Here is a 10,197-nt window from a genome sequence, read left to right on the forward strand (position 1 = left end):
CTACTCGGTAATTGGTGAATGTTCGACCAAGTGGTAGGCCTAAACTGGATCTCCGTACACTGCCTGAAGATTAGCCTTCCTAAATCACTTCTGCTCCCAATCCCCAAATCCAAGAATATAGGGCCACCACTAATCTGTACCTTTGGGCAAATTAGAAAAAAGTGTCTCCTTGGGGCTGATGTATTGCAATAAGACATTCTTACTCTGGGCTTACACATGGTTTACAAGTCCTTCCGCATAGCTTTGAATGAGCTGGATTTCATCCCTCACTCTCTTAACCAGGCCCATACTTATGCAGGAACACAATGAACATGTCCAGACGTGGCAGCCTGCATACACCCAAACAATTCTCTTGCCTTTGTGTGTGCTATTCCTTTTACTTACACAGCTCATCAACTCTCATCTGCATATGCAAACTTCCATACCCAGCCCAAATATCCCTTCCTCTGTGACTCCTTTGCCTGCACCACTCAGGTAGATTCCACCACTCCCTCTTTCATAGTCCCATCACTGAGGAAGACACCCATGTTTGGGTCTTACCATACTGCATCACAATTCTTTCTTCACTCCCTGGTCTCACTGATGGACTGTGAATAGGGATCAAGAGTAGGGGTCACGTCTTAGCCATCTCTGAGTCTCAAATGCCTTTCATATACATGAGAGGTATTCAGTAAGTGGGTTAGACTGCAGGCAGAGCTCCAATTGAGTTACTACTCAGTTCAAAACCTTCACAAAGCTTCCCTTTTGCCTCCTGATTGTTTCAAACTCCCCAGCTTGCCACACCAGATGCTCAACCTCATGGCTCTCCCTTCACTTCCCACCTCACCCTCCTCAGGGTACCTACACTTATCTGTGCTGCAGGCATGGTGGACTCTGAGCACCTCTTACCTCTGGGCCTTTGCTCGCCTGTCCCTTCTGCCTACCCTGCCCTCTTCTGCTCTTTGCCCATCAAATTTCTACCCATCTTTCACGGCCCAACTCAAATGCCATCTTCCTCATGAAGCATCCCATCAGTGGATGTGGCCTCTTGCTGCTGAGAGTCAAGGTACTTTGTCCTTCCTGAGCCACTACTCTGTGTTTTAATGATATGTGTTTGTAATGAAAGCACTTTGAGGACAGGCATTCCCAGACTTTAGCAGAGGGCAGTGCACACAGCAGGTGCTCAGGAAATATTGGACTAAATGGAACAGGGAAGCCAGTGCTGTACCCGCAGCTGGAAGAGGCAGCAAACTCATCTTCGCAGAGCGCAAATCTCCTCTCCTCCTCTTTTTTCTCAGTAGAGACAAAATGTGAGCTCAAGGAAGAGCTGCACACTCGCCCCTCCCCTCTCCCTGCAGCCAACATAGCTCAGCTTCATTTCTACCCAGGCGAGCAAGCGCAAGCTGTGACAGCCAACGCTTCCTTTGCTCCACCCCCTCTCTTTCCCCCAAACAGAGAGCAGAAAGTCACCTCTGACAGAGTGGTTTTCAAGCTCCTGCAGGACGCGGCACCCGCAGGACCCATGGCACACGGCACTCAGCACATCTCTGCAGGGCTGGTGCCCACAGGTGCCTCCCTCTCCAGCATGAAGCACCTCACCTCTGCGCCCCAGGCAACCCTGGTCCTCAGCCTGATCTTCGCCTCCTTCCACTTGGCTTGCTCGGCAGGTAGAACTGTGAGCTTTATTCTTGGCCACCCTGGGAAAGGGGAGGGAGGGAGGAAGGGCCGGAGAGAGTGAGGCAAGGAGGGAGGGAGGGAGAGAGTGAGGCAAGGAGGGAGGGAAGGAAGGAGGAAGGAGGAGGATTCCAAGGCTAGAGCTGGTCCTGCATAAAGGAAAGAGGAAACGTCCTTTCTCATCTGAAGCATTAGGCAGGAGATGGTGGGGTGGAGTGGGGGCGTCTTAAATTTGCTTAAGACCGAGAGCAATACTCCAATCCTCAGCTAGGACAGGAGCAGCCACCTCTGTTGGCCTTTTTCACAAAGAAAGAGGAAAAAGCAATGTACAGAGTCTCTCCCATCAGGGGACTAAACTGGCCTATAATGACATCTTTCAGGCACTGTTTCTCAATGGCTCCTTCTCAGCGCCCCTGCCTGATGTGGTTTATGGTCCTCCCTTCACACCCTCTCCCCTTGCCTAAGGTTCCCTGTCCCTCCCTTGACCTGTGCTTCCCTTGCAACTTTCACAAAACCTTCACACATGAAAGCTCCCTACGCTGTCCACCCTACTCCCCACCCCCACAACACACACACAGGAGACGTTGGATTATCACCCCCTTTTCTCCTGGGGGCTGGAGGGGTTCAGTTGTGTCCTCCGTCTTGCACTCCGAGGCTGGGCTCTGAACCTCCTCTCCTGCTCCTGGTTTCTGCCCCTGGCTTTGATCTCACTCCTCATCTCCCCTCAGAACACTGTCTGCCCTGCTCCCTGACTGATTTTTCCTCCTCAGCACCAATCCTTGCCGTTTTCCCTCCAGTCTTTACGTCTCTCTCATCTTCACAGTCTCTCCATTGGAGGTTCATAGCGTGGGCTCTCAAGCCACTGAGCCTCAACCCAGCTCCAGCTTCCACAACTGACTAGCTGTGTGACCTTGAGCAAATATCTTACCCTCTCTGTGCCCCAGTTTCCTCATATATGACATAGGGATAATCATGGTGCTTATACAGAGGATGGTTGTAGAGATGAAATGAGACTACTGCATGTAAAGAACATGGTAAACACTCAGTGAATGTTAGCATGTTTGTTTTATTTTCTAGCATCACCCCTCCCCGAATAAGCGTGGTTTATTTCCTCCTGTTTATCCTCACAGTGCCTTGCAAAACACTTGACAAATTTAACTGCGCTGAATTGTTGGGTGTTTCGGCAGTCTTGACTTTGGAAGAGACTCAGGTGGCACCTGTCCCTGGCTGGCTCTGCTATTGAGGGCAGAGGGTGATGTGTAAAGAGGGTATTTATAACTAGGCTATTCAGTTTGAACCATATAAAATTGCTAAGACTGAAGAAATTTAGACCCATAGAAATGGCAACTTCATATGGTTTAACCTAATACTAGCATCCAATTAACTGGGTCTTTTCCGCTCGCTTGCTCTAGATGGAGGCCACTTCCATCCTAGGGTAGAGAGGAGATGAAAGTCAGGGCCAAGGAAGTTATTTGGGTTCTAAGGTAAGTTAAAATGTTGAGAAATCAATTTCTCCAAAACAAATAAAGGCCAAGCTCTAAGCCATTTAGTTGTAAATAATTTACAGTGACAATCAGATTGCATCAAAGGAATGACTATACTTTAGGTTGGAATTGGAGTGGCTTGGGAGCGGGCGGCGTAAAATTAGTCTGAGCAGCAATTTCATGACTGTGGCTGTGCAGGAAGTTTCTTCCTAACTCATCCTGATACGTGACAACAAGTTCCTTTGAAGGACACGCTGACCTAGAGTCACTGGGGCCTTGAGAGTTTCCAAACCCTGTTTTTTCTTTTGCATTCCCAAAGAAGCAGATTGAACAGCAATATAATTTCCAGAAAGATTTTTCAAAATTGGTCTCTTGGTCTTTCTCTACCTAGATTAGCACTGTCTAAGGGAACATTTTTTGATGATGGAAATGTTCCGTATCTGCGCTGTGCTTCCATCATGGTAGCCACTAGCCACACGTGGTGACTGAGTGCTTGAAATACGGCTGATATGACCACGAAGCTGAATTTTTTACTTAATTTAATTTTAATAAATTTAAATAGCCACAAGTGGCTGCCACATCAGACAGAGTGGATCTAGGTCATCTGTCTCCACGTTCTCAGTTAGAGCGGGAATGGGGGCAATGGCTCTTCTTCCACGGGGATCCTTATGTTCATCTCCATAGCCCCACCTCACCTCCCGAACTCTGAGAGAACTTCGAGAATTCCCGCAGAAGTTCTTTTTATCATTGTGCAACTTGCTTATTAATCAAGGGACAATTCTAAGTGCTGCATATTCTAGCAACATCTAGACTTGCTTGTATGGTGTTTAATTTTTTTGATAACCATCTGCCTGAGTAATACTATCATCATCATCAGAAATAAAGAATTAAGGTCAGATTTCAATGTTTGTTTGTTTGGAAGGGAATTGAAGATAGTTATGAAAAGACGTTCCAGATTTTTAAGTAATTGTGTGAATATGTACTAGAAAAACAATTTTATAGAAATGCATAGAAAGCAGCTAAAACAGAGTGCTTGGAATGCTGTGCACAGCAGGCCCTTGGTAACTGAAGGGCAATGAGAAATGAAGATAAAGCGTCTCTGAAGCAGAATAGACGTGATAGGAAAAGGGGGCTGTGTTCCTCTGCTGGGCTGCCGTAACACAATATCACACACTGGGTGGCTTAACAGCAGACATCTATTTTCTCACAGTTGTGGAGGCTCCAGGTGTCGGCGGGGTTGGTTTCTCCTGAGGTCTCTCTGTCTGGCTTACAGATCGCCACCATTTCTCTGTGTCTTCACACGGTCTTTCCTGTGTGTGTGCACATCCCTGGTGTCTCTTCTTCTTCTAAGAACACCAGTCATCTTGGATCGGGGCCCACCTTATATGACCCCATTTCACTTTACAATTAGCTCTTTAAAGGTCTTATCTCCAAATACAGTCACTACCGGCGGGGGGTCGGGGGGGTTAGTACTTCAGCATATGAACTTGGGGGACCCAATTCAGTCTATAACTGGGGGTTAGCTTTGTTGCATGAGGTCTCAACGTACCTAGACTTCTATAATACTTTCATAATGCTCACAACTGATTTACAAAAAAGATTTCAAACTCTAGGTCTAGGAACGGTTTCTCCTGCTGTCTGAGACTGTCTCCTGTCTTTTCTTCCAGAAGCAAGCAGCAGCAACAACTCGACCTTGACCGCCCACCACCCAGACCTTGAGACCCTGGAGCAGTGCCTCAGTAAGCTTCTGCCGTCTGCCCTAACCCCAGAGCTGGCCCCATATCTGGGAGGGAACTTAATCCTCCTTGCTTTCAGTTCACTGGCACCGAGTGGCTGAGTGCCTGCCTGGCCTTCCTGTGTGCCGGTGTGGTTTGCTCATGGCCCCCAGAGCACGTCTAAAAAGCTCTCTTGGCCTTGTCCCCCATCCAGGCTCACAATCTTTGGCACAGGTGGCTTTAATGACCCATCCCCAGGACAGCAACCAAAGATGCCCTGAGTTCTGGAGAAATTTGCAAGTGGAAAGACTGTAAAAATCAGCTAGTCCAATTCCTGCCCAATGCAGGAGCTTCCTTTTGGTGTTTCTCTTCATCCTCTGCTTGAATACTTCCAGGAGCAAGGATCCCAGCAGTTCATAAAGCAAACACTTTTACTCATGTCTCATTAATAGAAAGATTTGCTTTATTGTAAGTCTGGCTCCTTTATTCTGCCCTCATTGAATGACCAAATGTGTTTACTTCTGGGCACTTACAAAGGAGGGGAAGAGGCAATAATACATAGCGGTTAAGAACATGGCTTTAGAGTCCTACAGTATTGGGTTTGAGTTCTAATTCGGCCATGTTGTGACCGTGGGCAAGTTACAGCCTCAATTTCTTCATATAAAATGAGAATAACAACCATACCCATCACTTTGTGAGGAATAAACAAGGTAACGTGCATAAAGCACTTAACATAGTGCATGGCGCGGAGCAATGCTTAATAAATGTTAGCTATGGACTGTTGTTGTTCTTGTTACCATGAATGCCAGAGGAGGAGTCGGAGGGGCCAGTGTGACCACCCTGTCGTTCTGCCCGCCCTTCCCCACCAGATGTCGACTTCTGCCCGCAAGCGGCCCAGTGTTGCCACGCTGGAGTGGATGAATACGGCTGGATCGCGGCCGCCATTGGTTGGAGTCTCTGGTTTCTCACCCTCATCCTGCTCTGTGTGGATAAACTGATGAAGCTAACTCCGGATGAGCCCAAGGACTTGCCAGCATGAGACATAGAATCGTAGCCCCAAGATTGTCAATCGCCACCAAATGGTGGAAGATAGCGGGAGGGGAGTAGTGCTAATGTGATTTATATTATTCTCAAGTCATTTTCACCTTTAAGCTTCAGTTACTTTTAAAGGAGAAGGAGGAAGGGGATCCAAATAGGGCCAGACCAGTGCTGCCTTCACATCGAATTTCCAAAGGCACTTGGGCCTTCTGAGCCCTGAGAACCGCCCTCCTCCAGACAGTCCCCATGGGAATTGCTTCCATTTTAACCATGGCTTCTTCTGGGCCCCCAGGGTGGTGCACAAGAAACATAAAACTTAGTCTTTGAGTCAACACATTTGAAACTAAACTTATAACCTCAACAGAAACAGATCGTTGTCTTCTTTCCCTCACTTCAGTCCAGGGCATTGCTGTCATTTCAAAATGTGAGAATCACCTTTGCCGCCCTCTCCGTCCTCACCCCGCGTCTGTCCAATGCTTCTCCAGCTCTTGTTCTTCCCTCAGCTTATCTCCCTGTGGCTATCCTGTCCCACTCCGCCGGCCGGCCCCCGACTCTGTCCTTCACTACTTCGTCCCTACGCTATTTCAGGAATATTTCCTTTTGTTCTCAGTAGATTCAGGATCTTCCTCCCCAGCTCGCCACTCCCCATGGGCAGCTGCCAGAGTCATGCTGCCACACTCCTGCTGACAACCTTCAGTGATGCCTAATGATGGAAACCTCTCAGCCCGGCATGCAGTTCGTGGCATGAGCCCAACCATCCTTCCAGGTCTGACCCTCAGCTCTTCTGGGGTAAGGGCTCTGACTGTCCCACTCCTCATCCTCACGTCTTCCTCTTCTCTGCTGCCATCCCCTCTGCTGTAGTGGCTGCCTTCCAGCTCCACCTCCAGAATGGAGGCCATGTCTCAGAGTCCAGCTCCAACGCTGGCTCTGCCTGCAGCCTTCCCTGGTCATCTCGGGGGACCTGGAGCTGGTGCTCTTTGGACACTTCTGCTCTGCCCTGACCTGCAGCGGTCTGTCATGCCTGGGCCTCACAACAGGTTTATGCTTCCTCACACCCCTGGAGCATAGTAAGCTCTTCATAATGTTTGTCCAATGAATGAGTGAATGAATGAATGAACAAGTCCTTGCCGTAGATGAACTTATGATCATCACTCCACACTCAGAACCTCCATTTTCTATAAATGGTTGAAAAATCAACCTCCAAAGAAGCCAGTTGATCTGGTTCCTGCTCTCCCAGCAAATCTCTTAGTGCAAGGATGTCACCTGTCACTGTGAGCTTTTCCAGTGGGGATCAGGAGGAGAGGAGGGTGGGTTCATAAGAAGGAACAAAGGACAAAATGACTCTCTTTATGAAACAACTTTTGCCCTTTGAGAGGAAACATGTTTTTAGATTGGATAAAATCTAAATAATCATAATATAAAAAGGGACGTGAGAGGTCTCTGAAATAGGAAGACACATTCTCTAGAGGTGGCAATTGACTCAGAGCTGCCCAATTGCTCTTTCAGAAAGTCTAAAGAAATTTCCCCAACAACAGGAACTGAAGGGATCGCTCGGCTGATTCTGTTTTCAGAAAACCAAATAGTTTTGGAATCTCTGCCGTTTAAGCAGTAAGATGGGGTGGATTTATTGTTCCTAAGCGTTAAATAATCATGTGAACAAAAGCATCTGCCTGCTGCCCCTTGCAATGTTGTGGACATATAGGTGAGCATGTGTTCCACTTTTTTAGAAATTCAAGGAAAACGTTTCCGTAATATGTGATGATTTAATTCCTTAGAGATGAAAAGCTTCAGTAAGGAGCACACTTTGCATACATTTTTGAAATAAAACAGTGTGACGTGGTGGTAAGAACACTAACTCAAAAAAGAAAAAGAAAGAAGGGAAATTAAGATTTATTTCTGGCCAGTGTGAACAGAAATGAGTCACTTTACCTTGCTGAGCATCAACTTTCTAAGAGGAGAGGGTACAAGTTGGACCAAATCAGTGGTTGAAACTTAGTTGCAAAAGCTCGGGTAGGGGAGGAAGACATTTGCTCTACCCACTCTGGGTCCTTCTGGCCAGACAACAAATTAAATTGACATGAGATAGAATAACAGGAGAAAATTAAACAAGGCTTTATAACATGTATACATAGGAGAGACTCAGGTAAACTAAGCAACTTGCCAAAATGGTGGAGGCCCTCATCTTAAATACCCTCCTCAGCTAAAGACGAAGGAGGATGTTGGGGAGTCAGTTATGGGAGATTACCAGAAAAGCACAGTAAACAAGAGTAAGGTTATTATGCAGATTTAAGTCCTTGCCTTCTGCACTGATAAGAGTTGCTAGAGATAAGGTCATCCCCCCTTCTTCCTGGTACAGAGAGGGAGACACCTTCACAGATGGAGATTTCCTTTACAAATGTAAACGTCTCTTTAAAAAGGGTAACTTCTACTTCTCAGAGTTTCTCTCATGTCTGCAGTTTGTTAAAAGTAACCAGCCCAAAATAATCTTCATGTCAAAGAGGTGGCCAATTCCAGCCCCGCACAGTCCTGCCTTTGAAACTTTTAAGTTTCACAGTCCTTTGAAAGTTTAAGAAGTTTCATAGTCCAGAAGCTGAGTGGTAGATTTTTCATCTCACTGAACACATTTCTTAGTCCTGATAATAGATCAGTCCAGTTAAAACTGTTTTAGAAGGTGGTGATGCAGGTGGGTTCCCAAAGTTATGCCTATATTGTAGAAGCAAGCAATCGGGTATTTAATAAAAGTATTTCTATGGAAACAAAAAAAAACAAGGTTAATAGTTGGAGCAAATTATAAACCAGTTCTTGAGCCCAGGGGGCTGCCAGTCAAGATTTCTAGATGTCAGAGTGAAGCATCTTTTGCAGCTTGAGATATCTCTGATGATGTCATCAGGCATTCAAGTATCTTTCTGAGTGGCTTACAGCTTACACAGCAACAGACATGAATCTCTCTTAAGTTTATATCAAGATGTTCAGCTTCAGTTTGCAAGGCTTTGGGAAAGAGAGCAGGTTCAGTTCTCAATGATTCCAAATGAAAATGAGGGAAAAAATTGAAATGTTGGTTTAGAGATTTGTAGCCAGATATTTCAGGAGACTAGAAGAAATGAGGATCCTGTCCAGTCTACAGATAGAAAAACCCTCAAAGACAATCAACAGAAGTAGGATCTAATATCCACAAATGAGTATTACAGTTTTCATGGAAACATAATTTTTCTCTCTAAATCACCCTCATTTTTACCAAAGATAGCCAGATTAAGACTAATTGGTTTTCAAAATGTTTAGTTTCAATAAACTTGGCCCAATTATTTACATACGGGCCCATGGGCATGACTTTATTAATAAGTCTTGGTCTTATAATATTGGGTAGGGAAGTATTCCCGGCCAGACTTTTTTTTTTTATTGCAGTAACATTGGATTATACCATTATATAGCTTTCAGATGTTCATTGTAATATATTTCTAATTCTGTGTAGATTACATCATGTTCACCCCCAAAAACTAATTATAGTTCATCACCACACATGTGGGCCTAACCGCCCCTTTGCCCTCCCCCTCCCCACTTCCCCTATGGTAACCACCAATCCAATCTCTGTTGCTATGTGTTTGTTTGTCGCTGCACTGATGAGGATAACTATAATTTATAAGACTTTTCATTTGAAATACTGCTGATTTTTTAATGTTTTGTTTTCTCAGATTTAAGGAAATCTTTTCCTCTTTCCTCTTATGCTAACTATGACTTAGAGCAATTTGGTGAAATTATACCTTTGTGAGCAGAACTGAAACATTTTTCTTTTTCTCCCTACCTGATCCATCCAGAATTTGGAAACTTAGTGAGTATTGTTATTTTTGTGGTAATATAGTTATTTGCATAAGTTCAATAAGAATCTGTTCTCCTTATAATGGGACACAACTGGAAACATTGGTTATCTTACCAAAGCTTTGAATGGAAAGTCATATTTGAGAGAAACAGGCATAGACTCAGATATGACCAGACAGCTTTTGAGAAACAAGGATCGGACTTTATGGAATAAAACTACTTGGAAATATGGGCCTGGTACCTTGTTTACAGAGATTCCAGCAATCTTACCTGGTAAGTAAGGAAGCTCACCTATCTGGCAAGTGCAAGGAACCTCAATATTTTGGGGGACCTCAAGAGGAGAGGAATTCACCCAAATCTGAGGTATTGCAGATGAGGCCTGATGACAAATCCTTGGCTTGGCTTTCCTGGCCTCAAGAGGCCTTTAAAGTTCAATTTGAGATTCCTTATAAAAAGTCCCAGCAAAGCAGATTTAAAAGAGTCTATATGATCAA

General features: G+C 45.3%; 2 protein-coding genes across 4 annotated transcripts in view; one reads left to right on the forward strand and one right to left on the reverse strand.

The window, feature by feature from the left end:
* Nucleotides 1-1,590, reverse strand: part of ATP6V0A4 (ATPase H+ transporting V0 subunit a4) — a 73,278-nt gene extending 71,688 nt beyond the window's left edge. For both annotated transcript variants that reach the window (XM_070514332.1, XM_070514339.1), the window contains exon 1: nt 1,450-1,590. The gene's annotated coding sequence lies outside the window, so the exon portion shown is untranslated. The remainder of the gene's footprint in view (nt 1-1,449) is intronic.
* TMEM213 (transmembrane protein 213) lies at nt 1,460-9,927 on the forward strand. Of its 2 annotated transcripts, none has more exons than XM_070514381.1 (3): nt 1,460-1,646; nt 4,805-4,876; nt 5,722-9,927. In XM_070514381.1, the coding sequence occupies exons 1-3, from the start codon at nt 1,502-1,504 to the stop codon at nt 5,889-5,891; spliced, it is 387 nt and encodes a 128-aa protein (XP_070370482.1). In that variant the 5' UTR covers nt 1,460-1,501; the 3' UTR covers nt 5,892-9,927. The 2 variants fall into 2 exon arrangements, with proteins under 2 accessions (XP_070370482.1, XP_070370489.1); XM_070514388.1 differs by having other exon boundaries at nt 1,502-1,646; nt 5,067-6,249.
* The last annotated feature ends 270 nt before the right edge of the window (nt 9,928-10,197 follow it).

This window comes from Equus asinus, chromosome 1 (assembly GCF_041296235.1).
Source record: "Equus asinus isolate D_3611 breed Donkey chromosome 1, EquAss-T2T_v2, whole genome shotgun sequence".
Classification (NCBI taxonomy): Eukaryota; Metazoa; Chordata; class Mammalia; order Perissodactyla; family Equidae; genus Equus; species Equus asinus.